Here is a 16,804-nt window from a genome sequence, read left to right on the forward strand (position 1 = left end):
TCCATCTTGTGAATTACCACGTCATGAACATTAGAGGCGATACTAGACCGCGACATAATCCCGCCATATGAATGTTTCTACGTTTTCGTGCCTTGACTCATTTCCGTACCAGATGCATTCTTAGGATTGTCCCCAATTGATCCAGCCATAGATTCCGCAGTTGACAGTTGAAGTCGCTCTGCCTCATCAGACCTATTTTCCTTCACCCTTGAGTCTTTGTCATCATCGCTATCACCAAGGCTGAATGGATCATTCTCAGCAACAGGAGACGGTTCAACAGCAGATAGAGGTTGCCATTTGCTCGATTTGCCACTTGGGACCTGCTGTCTCGAAGGCTTCGATGACCCAGAGTACAGATCGTCCATCTCCTCAGGTGGACCGTTTTGAAAAGAAACCTTCCGGTCACTACCAGCAGGTGAATTTGGCTTGAACAAGTCAGGGTTTGCAAGTGGTCGTTGAGGTTTTTTTGGTGGTGGCCCTATCGATGTCAGCGATATGATGTAAGCAACAGTACATATCCTTACTATCTCCATCTCTGAGTTCAAGTGTGGAAAAGTCGTCACCTAAGACTTGCGGATCGGCATCGTACCGCTCTCTGTCAGCACTTCTTCGTGCCATCTCTGAGCTTCGGCGCCCATAGTTCGGAAACCCTTGGTTGCTGCCCTGTAAGCGCTGGGCAGGTTTAGCGGGCTGGTTGCTAAAGCCTTCGTCGTCTTCACCGTCCAACTTCTTCTTGAAGTTCGTCACCCACTTGTTCACGGTAGACTGAGTCTCGAGAAAGCCCTTGCGGATGTTCTCACGGATCATTGGTAGATCATCATCCAGAAAGCTGTATTCACGTTCTTCCTGTGCCTGTGTGTGCGGTCGAGTCGGTTGCTGGTTCGGTACCACATTTTGTCGTTGTTGCCTGCCTGTACTACTGTAATGTTCGTGCAGCTGTCGAGCATACATTTCGTCCGCTTCTAGCTGACTTTGAGCAGTAGATGTAGGTAACCCACTCTGCTGGGCGGGTCTTGGTGGTTTGGCAGGGGGTGGGACATCTTTCTGCGAATCGGGATCTGTCATGCCGAGAAGTGCATCGAAAGCTGGTTCGACATTACCACCACTGGCTGTAAGAACAGCTTTCACCACTGCAACATCTATCGATGGGAAAGCCTCAATCAGAGTCTTCTCTGCTTGCTCACGTGGGCTCAGAGGCCTTGGTGGCTTCGCCGGCGGTGGTGGTTCATCGGATCCGGATGTCCGAAGAATAGAAGGAGCTTCCGCAGAGCTTTGATGAATGGCATTATCCTGATCAGGGTGCTGAATGTTCGAAGGGGGCCTCGTCTCTGAAACGGTGCTCTCCCTGCTGGGTAATGACTGTTAATATGTCAGAGCTGCTTTAGCGAAATATGCCACTCTTTACTCACGGTATTGGTGGGATTCGCCATGCCGGACGTGATTATGACTGTGAGAGCTTGGTTGTAGCTGAAGATATACGAAACGCCGCAGCGTCTTCTTTTCTGAAGACGACTAGATTGGTATGTTCAGTTTGTGAATGGTGCAGGTGAATCCAAATGTGACGTTTGGCTTGTGACGACTGCAGGCAATGAACCATCAAATGTGCCAAGACTACTTCACGTGGATGCCACAGTGTGACTTACCAGGAGAACAGGTAGCTAAAGATACGAGCTAAGTGCCATTAGTGGAAATCGCAACTATTCTGTCAAATGATGACCATACTAATATGATAAGAGAAGCATATTTTCACTATACTATGATCATATTTTCAGCAAAATACGCTGTAGATAATAAGATTTCATTGGATTACAGACGACTTGGCTACGAATTCTGGTATGTTAATACTAAACAATTTTACTGTTAGGTTAATCTTAAGCGCACTTTGATGGTTCTCCTGGCATTATTTTTAGAGGGCCTCTTCCTGCTAAGTAGTTGCTGGGTGCCGCCCAGAAGTCTTCGCTAGAGGGATATAAGCCTTCATACTACGTAGTAAGTAATGGCTGTCAAGTGTCAGTAAGTGAGGGTTAGAGCTGTCAATTATTTAGGAAAGTTAGCTAGCGCTAGCGGAGACTTTCAGGCGACACCAAGTACAGCATGAACACCATGAGCTTAGCTACTGCTACATAACATCAAGTTACGTTGTCGTCCAACCTTGTACCGTCGTACTGCGATGAGTAGAGTCGGCAATGGCATCGAGTGGTAGCAACAAGCGACAAGACCAGGAGCAAAGCTGCCGTGAACTAAATACTGAAAGGCTGTTGCCCAAGGACTTCCAGCCATGGCTGAGCTTGAACTATCCTTCATTCCAGCGCTCTACAAGCCATCTTCACTTCTGCCGATAGCTAGACACAGGGAAAGCCTTCTCTATGCTGTCGAGCAGTTTCCGGTGTTAATTGTCATCGGGCAGACTGGAAGTGGAAAGACTACACAATTGCCACAGTTCTTGGAGGAGGCAGGTTGGTCCGGTAATGGTAAGGTCATAGGGGTCACACAGGTAGGTAAAATCGCGTATCCGGACTGCAAACATGGGAGTATTTGACAGTTTGTAGCCACGACGGGTGGCCGCTGTGACGGTAGCTACCAGGGTTGCAGAAGAAATGCGCTGCGATGTAGGAGAAGAGGTTGGCTACTCTATCCGATTTGAAGATAAAACCTCAGCAAAAACCCGGATCAAATTTCTCACTGACGGCTTACTACTTCGCGAAGCGCTTATGGATCCGCTCTTGTCTCGCTATTCTGTCATTATGGTTGATGAAGCTCATGAACGCTCGTTAAGCACAGATGTCCTTCTGGGAGTACTGAAGAAGATCAAGAAGAAGCGGCCGGACCTACGCATCATTGTCAGTAGTGCTACATTGCAGGCTAAAGAAATGGCCTCATTCTTTGCCAACGAAGGAGATACGGACAGCCAGTGCAGAATCATCAGCATTGAGGGTCGAGCCTTTCCGGTAGATATACTCTACCTCGAAAGGCCAGCGGAAGACTATGTTGAGAAAGCAGTACAAGTTGCATTTGATGTGCACAAGAACGAAGCGAATGGCGACATACTTGTATTCCTTAGTGGTAGGGAAGAAATCGAGACCGCAATTCAGCTGCTCTCAGAGCAAGCAGCTGGGATCCATCCTAAAGCACAGGCTCTGCTGCCCGTCCCCTTGTATGCAGGTCTGACCACGGACGAACAGATGTACGTGTTCGAGCCAGCACCAGACAATACCCGCAAAATCGTCTTTTCCACGAACATAGCTGAGGCATCTGTGACAATCGACGGCATCACCTATGTAATTGACGCAGGATTTGCGAAATTACGAGCCTACAACCCGCAGACGGGCATCGATACTCTTACCGCCGTCCCAGTTTCAAAGGCTTCTGCAACACAGCGCGCTGGTCGCGCTGGTCGTACGAAGCCCGGTAAATGCTATCGATTGTACACTGAAGCAGCTTTCAGCCGCCTTCCCGAGTCTACAGTACCTGAGATCCAGCGCTCAGATCTTGCACCAATTGTTCTCCAGCTCAAAGCTCTTGGGATTGATAACATCGTTCGATTCAATTTCATAACTTCGCCTCCTTCTCGCTTGGTCATGCGTGCCTTGGAACTTCTGTACTCGCTCGGAGCTGTTGATGATTATGCAAAGTTGACAAAACCACTAGGAACACGGATGGCAGAGCTATCTCTGGAGCCAATGATGGCCAAAGTGTTACTGAGCGCACCCGGCTTTGGTTGTCTCAGCGAGATATTGAGTATTGCAGCAATGACTAGCCTCCAAGGCTCGGTTTGGTTCCACCACGACGGTGGAAGAAAAGCGATGCCTGCCTCGCGACACAAGTTCGCAGTTGATGAGGGTGATCATCTGACATTGCTTAACGTGTATCAAGCTTTTCTGACCAGGGGCCGGAAAGACTCGAAATGGTGCCGGGATAATCATCTAAATCATAAGTCAATGCTTCGAGCCGTGTCGATTCGAACGCAGTTGAAACGGTATCTGGAACGGTTCGGCCTGAGCGTTGACGAATCTCTTAACTCAAACGGCATGCAGAGCAAGCAAGGCGGGGCAGAGAAGGCGAAGCAAATTGGAAAGTGTTTGACAGCAGGTTATTTTGCGCATGCGGCTAGAATGCAGCCAGACGGTACCTTTAAAAGTGTCAGCGGTGGGCTGACGATGCATGCGCACCCAACCAGTTTGATGTTTGTGAGTAATCCATCATGTATCCGGCAACTCTTGTCGAACGCATTGAGGATTCTTGACTAACGCAACTTCGCCAGAATCGCAAGGCAGACTTTGTGATCTTCCATGAGATCTTGGAAACGTCGAACAAGATCTTCATACGAGATATCACAAAGATAGAGAGGTCCTGGTTGCTTGAATATGCGCCAGAGTATTATAAAGTCAAATCTTGAGGGAGTGTTCGTCTCTGCTGGGTGGCTTGGTACCGGCCTCAATATCATTCCTCGGTCCCTACCAAACAGGTGGCAATTGAGGTACACGCAGTCGTCTGATCATGCATGTAAAGCGATTTTCCTTGCCTTTGCCCTTTCCCTCTGCTTTTGGAGCCTCTCCGGGTCGTGGGCAGCGATTGACGTCGGAACATCTGGCAATTCGTGGTCGGCAACAATGCCATCTGCCGCATCGTGGACAACTTCGTGTCCTAAACCTTGCGATGATACTTTTGGCAGAACAACTGTCTCCTGCTCCAGGCGCTCCAACTCGTCCTCGACCTCATCTTCATCCTCATTTGACATTTGCCCAGCAAGAGCGTCGCTGATTTCCTGTTCCCAGTTGTGAAAGATCAGTATTCTCACTTGCCAATTGCTGGCCTATGCCCATTCAGAAGCAAGTGTAGTGAAACCAATGTTGCTCGCGAGGATGATTCGCACCTGTTGGTATGCTCTTGCCTCCTCTGATTCCCCCATAAGCTTCTCGACTGCTTCAAGACCACCCATCTCCTTGTGTATCTGCTGCAGGACCTGTGTGCCCTGCTTCAGGCCATAAAGCACATCTTTCTGGACAAGGGCAAACTCGACACTGGATGTGAGTTTCTCGAGTTGTTCGAGTTGAGAGTCCGTTTTGCCAAGAAGAGATTCCTGGTACTTCTTTCGTCTGAGTGCAAGGAGTGCTTTTTCCTTGTCGCCCCGAGCAAGACACTCTTTAGCAATGGACTTCTCACGATCCGTAATAACAGTGATTCGTTTCTGGTATTGGCGCAGCTTGTCTCGCTGATTTTTCATGTCCAGGATAGCCCTACGACACAATTAATCGGAATAGCCGTGATCAACACGAACTACAGGGTGTACCTGTCCTGTGCCGAGATCTTCGGTGTGCTTTGATTGCTGCCCATCGCCAATGCATTGTTGACAAACCATCACATAGCGGTGTCACATTAGATAATCATCAGAGCTCTATTTCTCGGCAGCAGGAGAGTGAAGTCCTTCAGGAAGTGGGGATGCTGTGTCCACCGTCATGATACATATTGATCTACGCAGTGCAGCTACCCCTACGGAGCACCGGGTGGGCTACAGTACGGCGCACCATTGAGGCCAAGCCTGTTTACAGTAGTAGTTCGTAGCACTGCACTGCTACCAGATCCACCATTGAGCCTTCTACGAGTCCAGCACTTGATGCTTCGGGTTCAGGTATTGGTAATCACCAACTAGTAACTCCCGTGTCTCGCAATCAACATTCCATGACAACCTGACGAAAGCGATCTGTACAGATTGTACCAAACCAGCAATCGCCTTTCGAGGAATGCGCTTTCGCCCATTCGTTTCCAGCCCAGTATTCTAAGCGTGTACGACAGGGACCTGCCCATCACGGCGTTGCCAAACGGATTGCAAGAATCGTCGCTGACCGAAGAGCCTAAGAGCGCCTTCAATCCTCAGCAGTCCGACTCGGAGGCATCTGCGTCAAACCCACCCTCTCCGCGCCCGCCCCCGTTCTCTTCTCTTTACTTTCCTCCCTTTTCAGAGCTACAACGCATCAAATCCGCCGTCACTGAAGCTGCTTGTGACCCTCTACTAGTCACTGCGCCGGCTCCCTCCTTTGAGGAGACCCTCGCCGAGGACGAGGCAGAGTCCAAAGCCACCGCTGAGACCAAAACCGCGTTACCAAGGGACACTAAGGGCGAGTCATCAGGCAAGGGTGTCGACGACGGCGAACCTCCTCCACCATACACTGAGGGTTCAAGTCCGCTTGAGTCATTCACCTACGTCATGGCTGCAGCAGGTGGAGCTGCAAGCATCATCACCCAAGTCCAACAGACTGGAGGCCCGCCAATAAATGCATTGGGAGGTCCGGCTCCCACTGTCAAAGATCTATATTGATTCCTCACTGACCATTGCCAGGAGGGGAAGCCGGATCAGACGAGCACATCACCCTCGACCTGCGGTAGGAAAGCCGTTTGTATTTCTCGCTATCTTATTGACGAATTCCAGGGGTACTCGCTTTACGCTATCAAGGGAGGAACTCCTCACACTACCAGAATTCGTGCTTTTGTCTCTTTTTCCAAATGGTCTCCTGCCCGATGGTCACATGAACACTTTCCACGACGGGGATGTGTACCCGATTGATGTAGGTTCTGATATGCATGTTCTTGCTGTTCTTTGCAATCCTTCTATTTATATCGGAGATGTAACCTCTTTTTCACAGTATGACCCCGTATCCCTTCAATATATGTTAGAATTCTTTCGTGGAGTTGCGCAGTCAATACCCTCCTCGTCACCATCACCCACCACGTCGCCCGAGCATGATCCCACCTCTGTTGAGCCTATACAAGGCTCCGCCAGGGACATGCTCCAGGATAGAGCCGGCATAATTGTCCTGAGAGAAGATTTGGACTTCTATGTCATCCCGCCAAAGCAGGACATCGAGCAACCAGAAATGATCGAGATCAAACGAGCTGCGGGGAAATCATTGCTGAAGCAGGATGGGATCTTCTCGGGCTTACGAAAAAGTGAAGAAACCGGTACGACTGAGCAGCACCTCATTGAGATGTTGACAGCTGGGTAAGCTCTCAACAATCTTTACCTGCCTGTTCATGGGTGATGATCTGACTGCGCACAGAGGCTTCGACCATGAGGATTGCTGGGGCCACCGGGCTGGGGAGCCAAATAAAGCAGTAATCTGCAGTCTAGCTCTGGCAAGATTACGAACAGACATCAAGGGCGACCTTACCGGCAACAATGCTGTGGGAATGGCGCAAAAGCTTTTGCTCTTCTGGCGGAAACCTGCAAGGAGGTGCTGGTGGGAAGGAGTAAACTTGGACAACGTGGACGGTGTGGAAGGAAAGTTGAAGGTGTGGATCCGGCGGGTTTGGACATTGGAAATGGTATGTCTATGGCTACGTTTATCTGAAAATGGCTAACGGGGCTCTACAGAGCGTCATTGGGCTGCGCTGATGGTAGTTCATGGCAGTTTATCGGCTTTTGTGTATAATGGTCGCGAGAAGCATTCTCCGGCGCCACCTTGAGAAGAGATCGAGATCTGGAGGTGTAAAAGGAAGAACAGAGAACAATCACTAGCGCTTGCTGTAAAAGGAAGCGTAGCACATATTCTAGTGTCTGTTAAAGCGGTCGCAAAGCAAGAGAAGTCTAAAGGTTGCCCAAAGCTGCGCACATTAATATGCAAAGGCTTATAGTATGGCAAAGTTTGGCCGACATTAGTAGTGGGATGCAGAATCCTTACGCCTTTCATTCTTGGGTATGTGTACGCAGTAAAAGAAAATAATATTTGTCTCATTGTTACAATATGTAATGTTGGCCACCTGGTGCCACTACCTCAAATTAGAGTTTTGCATGACATACAGTTACGGTTACGGTTACGGTTACGCGACTCTCCTGCAAAGCTGCAGAGCTGCAGCGCATTTGATGAATGTTGCAAACCAGATAGTAGTGTCCACAACAACAATCTAACGGAAAGAAGACGTTCTTGTCCTGGGACCTTTTTTCTCTTCGCGACATGAGCGCACCGTTGTTGGTTGGATCATGGCACCTACTCAAGCTTTCATTACCAGCTATCCAACCAGGTTGGCCAAATATGGCAATCCCTTCTACACGCCTGTAATACCGGCTGCGACGATAGCCCCTGCCTCGAGAACGACCAAGCGCGGGACTACAATCATCAACTATGCCGATGATGCCTACGACGAGGACGATTTTGACGAGAGCGAAGGTCAACGCCGGCCAACGGGTCTGCGGTCGCTACGCCGCGATGAAGCACAAAACAAGGATGCTGCAAGTCAGAAGCTTGGAAAGGAGATATACCGCCCGGTGGAAGTGCAAGGCATTTACAGAGATTGGATGACCAGGCGTACGGTCAAGCCCACGTATGACCCCATATTCTTGAACCTCTGGAGACGTGAGCCGGATGAGTTCTCACGCTGTGTTTATCCCAGGACGGACCAGCAGGTCCACATACAATCTCAGCTTCCCCTCACCCTCATTCCCATCCGAATTGATATCGATGTTCCTGCTTCCCAACGTGACCCGCCATTTCCACTGACGCGAAATGCCACCGAAGTCGGCTTTCATTCAGGAATGGTCGCTTTTCAGAGACCCGAGCCATCCCCTGCATACCGGATTCGTGATATATTCTTATGGAACCTTCATGAGTCTCTGCTCACTCCCGATGATTTTGCGCAGACTCTTGTTCGAGAGCTCGATCTTCCCAATCCGGTAGCGCTTACAATGTCGATCAGCAACCAGATAAGATCACAGCTTGAAGAATACGCTGGCACTGCTATGCACCCTCTCTTCCATCGTCAGTCCGAACCCGTTACGAAAGACGGTATTGTGACTACCCAAAATACTGCGAATGGTGATTCAAATGTTGCTACTCCGAGGCCATCTCTAGCTCCTCCACCTTCACGTCCCTCTTCCGTGACACCCGGTGCCACAACCCCTCTTCCTGATGCCCCGACCTCTCATCTGAACAATACGGGTATAGTTGCACAAGCGTCAGTCATACCAGCTGAGCCGTCACTAGATCCTATGATGCAAGACACTCCTAGCCAAGACTTCGACCCCTTTCTCAACCCGGACGATACCTACCGGTGCTGGATTAGCCTCACAATATCACTTTCTTCCCGATTGTACACCGATAAGTTTGAGTGGTCATTATTGCATCCCCCAGGCTTTGCTGAGGTGTTTGCACGTCAAACATGTGCTGATCTAGGACTTAATGGGGAATGGGTTCTAGCTATCACTCATGGTATCTATGAGGCTGTGCTGAAGTTGAAAAAGGAGACCTTCGAACCAGCCACGCTCACCTCAGGAGGAGGTGTATGGACTCAGGATGGTATTGACAACCAGGCAGTAAGGGATGAGGAAGGGGCTGGTTGGAGATACGACGCGGAGGATTTTGGGGCAGAATGGGAGCCTAGGGTGGAGGTATTAAGCAAGGAAGAAATCAAAAATCGGGAATTCGCCAGGGAGCGGCAGCTGCGGAGGGTCCGAAGAGAGACCGCTAAATTCAGCTCTACAACCGGTATGGTTTCGAGTACACGGGAACAAGAAGCTCAATCCAGAGGTAGCTATTTCGATCCCCCGGGCGGTATGGCAGGTGGTGATATTGACACCCCCAACATGGGTAGAGGAGAGCGAAGCAAGAAGAAGAGACGGTTCCGTTCGCTGAGTCCGGTTGCAAAAGCTCTTGCCACTCCAGGAGAAGTTGCTAATGGGCCTACTACTGCTTGGGCCGGTCCGGAGAGCAAGCTTCAGGAATATGAGAGGCAGAACTGGAGATGCAGCTGGTGTCATGTGTGGGGCGCCGGTGTCTGGGCTGTTCGTGACGGGCCTGCTGGTCCACGGGTAAGCGCTGGAATCCGAGAATTTTCGAGAAAGATACTAATCACAATGCAGACACTCTGTAACAACTGTGGCTTGCTGTACGAAAGGGATAAGAAGCTCCCAGTATGGTCAGAACAACTGCACAAGCATGACATACCAGTTGGACGGTAACCAACTGGGTAGCGCTGGTGGCTTCGCTTTCATGCCTGGTGGTTCTTGTGCCGCATCGAGTTGACTGGGGAACCGACGAGTATGCTTGATCTTAGCTAAGGAGTTCTGGTGCAACGAAGCTTCTCAAAAGCTTAGCGACATTGCATTGTGAGTGTGCTTCTCGACTAGAATAAGGATCCGGCGGGCCAGCTGCAGAGACCAGAGAAGATAGTGATGCGTAAGCTGAATGCAGAGCCTAGTTGCTCAAGACTGTCTGCCAATTCTCATTCTTGCAAGTTGAACTTGGTACTCCTCCGTACAGTACAGAGTATACATGCAGATGCCAAGGCTTCAATGCAGGGGTCGGTACTAACTAGTACTAGTAGTACTGGTACAATACAGAAGATGCCTGACGAGCTGCGGCGCGAATGGTTAAGGACAACTTCTGTATACCAGCAACGGCAACAACTATGCAATAGACGCTCGTTGAGCTTCTCCACGCTTACCCACTCATCTCCCACTATGGTGCGCTCGTTTCACACATTTTCCTGCCTCTGCCTAACCATGTATAGGCGCAGGTCATCTCGAATTCTGGCCACGATGATATGATTGTATGTGCCCCCTCCGCTCTGAATAACACTTGAACAAAGCACAAGCTATCCATGCCACTCAGACCGCTGACCAGATGTTCATTGATAGCACGATGCTGTTCTCGACTACTATGGCAGACGACTGGCGACTTGCTCAGCGGACAAGACCATCAAGATCTTCGAAATAGACGGAGATAAACATCACCTCCAAGAGACATTGAAAGGGTACTGAACATACTGCCAAGGGACACAACACCAGGCTTACGATTCACTAGACATGAGGGCTCCGTTTGGTGTGTAGCATGGGTACGCAAATCATTCGGTCCTCGGAATAATCATTGTCCTTCGCGATCTATTTCGAGAACGACCTCTGCTTTGTCCAGAAAATGACGAATCTGATCTTTTACATAGGCACACCCAAAATTTGGAACCTTGTTAGCATCCTCATCCTTTGATGGCCGAGTACACATTTGGCGCGAATCACCAGCACAATCTCCACAACAACCCGCGCAATGGTCCCTGGTCTTCACATCTACTCTCCATACGGCATCGGTCAACATGGTTTCATGGTCACCCCCTGATCTAGGCTGCCTCTTAGCATGTGCTTCGTCTGATGGTCAGGTCAGTGTACTGGAATTCAGAGACAATCACTGGGGCAACCTGATGTTTCAAGCACATGGGCTGGGTGTGAATGCTGTGAGCTGGGCACCAAGTGGAATGCCAGGAGCAATCGCACGAAGAGATGCCGGTGGTGCAGGAACAGGCGCAAGACGATTCGTCACGGGTGGTTCTGACAACCAGGTCAAGGTTTGGGAGTTTCAACAACAGTCAGGCAGCTACACAGATACAGTCACACTACCGAATGGACACGCAGACTGGGTGAGAGATGTTGCATGGAGTCCTACTCTTTTATCGAAATCGTACATTGCTTCTGCCAGCCAGGACAAGACTGTGAGGATATGGACTAGCACGAACCCTGGAGACCCTGCTTCGTGGCAACTAAGTAAGACCCTAGAGTTCGAAACCGTTCTTTGGAGAGTGAGCTGGTCGCTCTCAGGCAACATCCTGGCGGTGTCGGGTGGAAACAACAAAGTTAGCTTGTGGAAGGAGAACCTGAGAGGAGAATGGGAAATGGTGAGAGAGGTTACAGAGTGAAAAGGAATATACCCATTAGGCAAACATTGAACGATCCCGCCATCGAATTAACCATTTTCACACCCTTCAGGTTCCGCAGGCAGCTCACACCAGGTGGCATATCGAATTTCAATCGGTTATCGGACAGGAGGCTTTTTCCTGCTGCTTGACAAACAATGACAGTTTCCGGCTTCTTTCCATCCTATCTCAGAAATTGGAGAGGGCCAAAGCTCAAAGAGTTCTCGGACTTGCCAGCTACTATAGCTCACCTCGAGCTGCCCAACACCTCAGCAATAGTGCCATTTAGAAACACCTTCTCCTTGCTTCAATCGCTACCTTGAATTCTGCGCCCTTCCACGCTCCCCGCGCCCTGATTGCATAAGTTTCAATGGTGAAGAACATTCATGCAGCAACTTCAATTTGCCGCCTCTACCATTGAAGCAGAGGCTGACTTTGTGGAATGCTGGAATTGAAGTTAGGACAGGTGAGTTATGCCTGTATCTCTTGTATCCACAGAGGCTCCAACACCCCCTTCGGTCCTGTTCCCTGCGAGTAACAAACCCTTCTCTGCAACGAGTTTTCCTTGGTTCGAGTGGCCACTGCTAGACTTACCAAGATCGAGCCTTATTATTTGTCCGCCTACAACAAGTCGGTGCTATATCTTTCACTCTCTTGAGCCGCACGGCTATATATATATTATCGTTATTCCCAAACGTCCGACTCGCCGACTACCTGGCCGCACCGCCCCATTATAGCGTTTTGGACAACGTTTGCATCTAGTGATTCCGGAACCAAGATCACCGTTCCGCAAATTCATGGCTGCCTCCACTCACAGCACTCTAAGATTAAAGAGAACCTTTGCTGGGAAGAGAACGTTACATCGGATGGAGAATCTATGACTGGGAAATTATGCCATTGCTGCAATGTTGCAAAGGCACGTACGATCGGTATTTTTCATTCAGCGATTTTGCGATCACTTTCGGACGAGAGACTTTTCGATGTTGCTCTCTTGGTTCACATATCATGGTGGTGCTCCTCCTTTCTTCCAACCTTCTACAACGTATGAAAGTACGCCAATTGCTCAAGTGTATATCAAATGTCGGCATATTCTGACGTCTGGTGTCTACGCCAGTCAAGCCAGTCTATGCTGCGTCTTCGAGCACGACCTGTGGGATGGTCTAAAGGTTCTCAACCACCACAGAGGCCAGCGTCCAGCTTGTGGGCTCATTATACCTTCCTGGCTGCTCATTTCTTCTAGAGCTGCTTCATCTTGATTGCTGAATCACGCACGGCTGCGTTGCCTGGTGGTTTGAACGTATGATGATCGAAATGGATTCGCTGTCTTTGTGAATGTCTGCTCATAATCATGCGTGTTTAATCATGGGATCTGCTAACCTCTACAAGCACGGTTCTGTCTATATTGTATATCAATTACAAGAACCTTCCGAGCTCAACGTGGAACGTCAAAACTTGTTCCCTTGAACCACTTCTAGTAGCTTCAAGAGATCTAGGTCTCAGGTTGACCTATAGTTTACGGGGCGCTCTGGCTCTGTTGCTTGATTGTTACAACCTACTAGTAAGCAATATCGTGCCTTGATAGCGATCAGTGCAATAATAGTCGCTCGGCTTACTGGATATGCATGGAGACCTACAGACGCTTACAGGCTGGATACACATTACACAAGCAACTGTCATTTTGTGATGAGCATCACATCTTGCCCCATTCAATATCATCAAAGGATACTTCATATGCCTTCCAGGTGAACAAGAAGGCAGCTTCCTTTTTGCGGAAGGGAATGAATGATATTTCTATCGTATTACAGCTCATTTCGTGTTTGCCGGAACGGTATCCAATATCTGATACAGCCTTCAATCAGGGCATCGCCGTGCACAACCAGGACTCATCTATGACTCGGACATCCACCCGCAACTGTTCAAGATCATCTTGCGTCATCTATCAAAATATCTGCCGTTGAAATTTTTTGGTCCTTTCTGGTCATGGCCCACAATGGTTAGCACAGAAGTCATATCGACAGAATTTCTGCCATGGAGCTTCGGAGTTTCGTTAGGCAACCTGAAATTCATTACATATAATACATATCGCGCACATGGTCTTCATCTTTTTGACCTGTGTGCTCTTCGGACTGTGCGGAACCTGCTCTGAGCCGCCAGTTCCAGGCCAAGCAGCTTTGGTCTCAATCCGTTGCATCGGAGATGAGATCTCTGCAATTTCTGGAAGAACAGTACGACCAGTCAAATCAAGACTTGCGAGATGGAGCTTCAAATTTCCCTTGACAACTCTACAGCAATCCGGCAGGCTTAGGAAGGTGGCTTGCTGAACAACGTCGTGTGGCTTGCGTCCAAATCCGTATACGATGATCTGGATAGGTCCGTCTTGGACGGTTTCCGTTGTACTCAATGATGGACTACTTATGGTGGAATACTTAGTAGGGAAAAAGGGCCAACGAGAAGGGAATATATTTCCTGATTGTTATAGAAGAGGTGGAAGCAGAAAGTGTTTGCCTTGGCATTACAAAAAAAGTAAGTAAAATCTGCTCCGAACTCACCTCGACATCACTAACATCAAATGGTCGTCTGCCATCCCCATCAATCCTTCTTCTGATGTTCAGAAGCGTATTCAAAAGCTCCACAGCTACCTATCTGAATAACCCCGACCACGAACCCGAACGACAACATGTCAAAATTAAAGCTACTAGCGAACTCTATGAGGATGAGAAAATCGATGGAACTAAATCTATCTCTATTATGAATGACAAGATCATTTTCTGAGTTCAAACCACCTTCTTGGTTTTTGATGGGAAGACTATGTCATCAGCGCCAACAAAACCATGCTTATAGTCAAGGATCTTTCAATCTTGGTTTTCATAAAGTACGTATTAACCTTCTTTCTTTATCTTAAAATCTTTAAGATTTCAATCTTTCTTTTTAGATTCAATGTTCCTTGAACTAACATCCGAGCTTACCGGTGATGGAACAGTCTACGACATCATCGCAATGAATGATGCTGGCTCAGAAATATTATACCTTTTCACGACCGATTTCCTGAATCCTGGAAGAAATATTCAAGGGTACTTTGGTTAGTATAAATGGACTAATTCTGTGAATGCGAATGGTGTGATCAGTGCCTTTCCATCAATTGCTGTTCAGGTGAAGCTAGTGAAGGATGATGATACGCCATGGAATGATTGGATCGAAGAGATTGCGATAGTCAGAAAACCTGGTCCTTACGTCGCACGGCTATCAGGGGCTGGAATCAGAGATGTCTCGTATATAGGTACTGCGCCAGGTAATCATCTCATCTCCTGGCTATCAGCGCTACTCTAGGGGGCTTAGCATCCTTGCTACAGAAATATGAGCCCTTCGATCCGAGACTAGGGACAGATTTTCCATCACTTAGCAAGCCAGTTACGTTACCGACGTGCCAGACAGGATGCAGTACGAGGCCCTTTCCGAACGCAGAACTGGCATCGGTATGGGGATTCCCAATCAAGGCCTAGGCTGCAGCAATACCAATCTGGTGCATGTGGTTCTGATCCCACTAGGGCGAACCCAAAACGGTTCAAATGCTATAAGCAGTCGCTTCTGATCCATGAAGACCTCTATCTCGGTTCGGAGTGAGCAAAAGAAACGCGACAAAAAATACCTTGTTGGCTGACGTGACGAATAATACTCCTGTCAAATGCCTCGAAATCCACCTCCCTCCAGAGAGACAGGAGACAGAGCTCTTTCCCAGGCATGATGAGCTATCGCATCAGTGAGGGTATGAAATGAGAAATGTGGCCCTCGCCTGGGCCCGGTCGTACGAGGAGATTCGTAACACGAAAAATCAGACTGCTTTAATATTCAACAAGGGCCTGAAGCAATATGCTTGTCTCTTACGGTATAACAAAAAGCTGGTTTAATAAGACTTTTTGGGGGGGACCGAATAAGTAAAAGGATGACCGAAATCGAAAGTTGCGCTTATGTAGAAGGATAGACCGTCACTGGAACTTTTACCAAAGCTGTCACACACACGCGTGGAGTGAGCAAAAGACGTCTTCTTCATCACCGTCCACAACAAAATCTATTCTCCAAATTCGCTCCTAAGGAGAATGGCGTCCGTATTTTCCATACGAGCGTTGCCAATCACCAGCCATGGTTTGAGCAGCAAGGCGTTGTCAGGTGCATCCTCGCCATCCAATTAGGACACGTGTATCTAGCCCGAGCTGGCTCCCAAGCAGCCTCGTAATTGAGGGTCAAGGCACCGACGTTAGCGACGTTCTGCTGTAGCTTCCAGAACTTGTTGGGACGGTCCATCTCAAGCCTGCTTTCCCCACTGTCTGGTATGAGTTAAGACTCCCTCTTATGTTAGCTTGTTAGACTAAACAGTCAGCCTCATCTAAATAGCGGGATGAAATTCATGTCCTCGCCGTGCAGCATCTAAATCCCCCCCATTTTCGAGTCAGGCACTCGGAGGAAGCTCTCAGACTAGACGACAGTTAGTTCTGGACGTTTGACCAGCTTGCCGATAAGCTATGGTCGCTGATTGCGAGATAGCGTCGTCTGCTGGTCCCGTGGACTGGTCTCTAGCTCTACTTGCTCCTGCCACCACTCGCTGGTCATACTTGGCTTGTTGCCAAAGGGGTGCAGCGGTATTTCTTTTCTGAGATGGATGAAACCGAACCAGGGACGGTCTCATCCTCTTGCTTTCATAAATCAGATTCTTTCATACACGTATGTGTTGCTCCTTTAGGCGGGGTTCTGAAACGTGTCTGGATATTCTCACTGTTATGGGCTGAGATGGCGTTGGCTAGGACCCATTAACGGCGTGACGTTCGAGCCAACCCATATCCACCCAAACTACGACTTTAGCCCGTGCCACAAGTTTAGTATTAAGAGGTAGTACTACGGGGGGAGACATAAGTATTCGTAGCAGGGTGCTAGTAGCAACAAGTTCTGATACAGCGCCACATTGATGTCTAGAAGCTTCTTAGACTATCGTCCAAGTGATTGGCCAGAGCGGTACCGCTCAATTGCTTGAAGCTTAGCCCTCTTATTTGTGGCCCCTTTCTAGAAAAAGATACTAGCGCTGTCCTACGAATACTTCTGCCTCCCCCCGTAGTAAGTACGAAGTACTACTAGTAGTAACCTG

General features: G+C 48.9%; 6 protein-coding genes across 6 annotated transcripts; 4 read left to right on the plus strand and 2 right to left on the minus strand.

Annotated features, from left to right (window-relative positions):
• Positions 1-77: 77 nt before the first annotated feature.
• EPUS_00791 (uncharacterized protein) lies at positions 78-1,430 on the minus strand (the record flags this gene model as incomplete). Its single annotated transcript, XM_007801571.1, has 3 exons — positions 78-478; positions 525-1,359; positions 1,410-1,430. 3 exons carry the CDS (start codon positions 1,428-1,430, stop codon positions 78-80), a joined length of 1,257 nt encoding a protein of 418 aa, XP_007799762.1.
• Positions 1,431-2,278: 848 nt separating this feature from the next.
• On the plus strand, positions 2,279-4,396 carry EPUS_00792 (ATP-dependent RNA helicase DHX35; the record flags this gene model as incomplete). The annotated part of the gene is made up of 3 exons (XM_007801572.1): positions 2,279-2,494; positions 2,550-4,187; positions 4,262-4,396. 3 exons carry the CDS (start codon positions 2,279-2,281, stop codon positions 4,394-4,396), a joined length of 1,989 nt encoding a protein of 662 aa, XP_007799763.1.
• A 99-nt stretch (positions 4,397-4,495) lies between these two features.
• On the minus strand, positions 4,496-5,334 carry EPUS_00793 (uncharacterized protein; the record flags this gene model as incomplete). Its single annotated transcript, XM_007801573.1, has 3 exons — positions 4,496-4,813; positions 4,874-5,237; positions 5,291-5,334. The coding sequence occupies 3 exons, from the start codon at positions 5,332-5,334 to the stop codon at positions 4,496-4,498; spliced, it is 726 nt and encodes a 241-aa protein (XP_007799764.1).
• A 280-nt stretch (positions 5,335-5,614) lies between these two features.
• EPUS_00794 (uncharacterized protein) lies at positions 5,615-7,390 on the plus strand (the record flags this gene model as incomplete). The annotated part of the gene is made up of 6 exons (XM_007801574.1): positions 5,615-5,649; positions 5,725-6,284; positions 6,338-6,380; positions 6,428-6,997; positions 7,056-7,320; positions 7,370-7,390. 6 exons carry the CDS (start codon positions 5,615-5,617, stop codon positions 7,388-7,390), a joined length of 1,494 nt encoding a protein of 497 aa, XP_007799765.1.
• Positions 7,391-7,975: 585 nt separating this feature from the next.
• EPUS_00795 (uncharacterized protein) lies at positions 7,976-9,949 on the plus strand (the record flags this gene model as incomplete). Its single annotated transcript, XM_007801575.1, has 2 exons — positions 7,976-9,799; positions 9,851-9,949. 2 exons carry the CDS (start codon positions 7,976-7,978, stop codon positions 9,947-9,949), a joined length of 1,923 nt encoding a protein of 640 aa, XP_007799766.1.
• A 384-nt stretch (positions 9,950-10,333) lies between these two features.
• On the plus strand, positions 10,334-11,673 carry EPUS_00796 (Protein transport protein sec13; the record flags this gene model as incomplete). The annotated part of the gene is made up of 5 exons (XM_007801576.1): positions 10,334-10,453; positions 10,501-10,539; positions 10,628-10,743; positions 10,794-10,824; positions 10,930-11,673. 5 exons carry the CDS (start codon positions 10,334-10,336, stop codon positions 11,671-11,673), a joined length of 1,050 nt encoding a protein of 349 aa, XP_007799767.1.
• Between the last annotated feature and the right edge of the window lie 5,131 nt (positions 11,674-16,804).

This window comes from Endocarpon pusillum (genome assembly GCF_000464535.1).
Source record: "Endocarpon pusillum Z07020 unplaced genomic scaffold scaffold1300, whole genome shotgun sequence".
Classification (NCBI taxonomy): Eukaryota; Fungi; Ascomycota; class Eurotiomycetes; order Verrucariales; family Verrucariaceae; genus Endocarpon; species Endocarpon pusillum.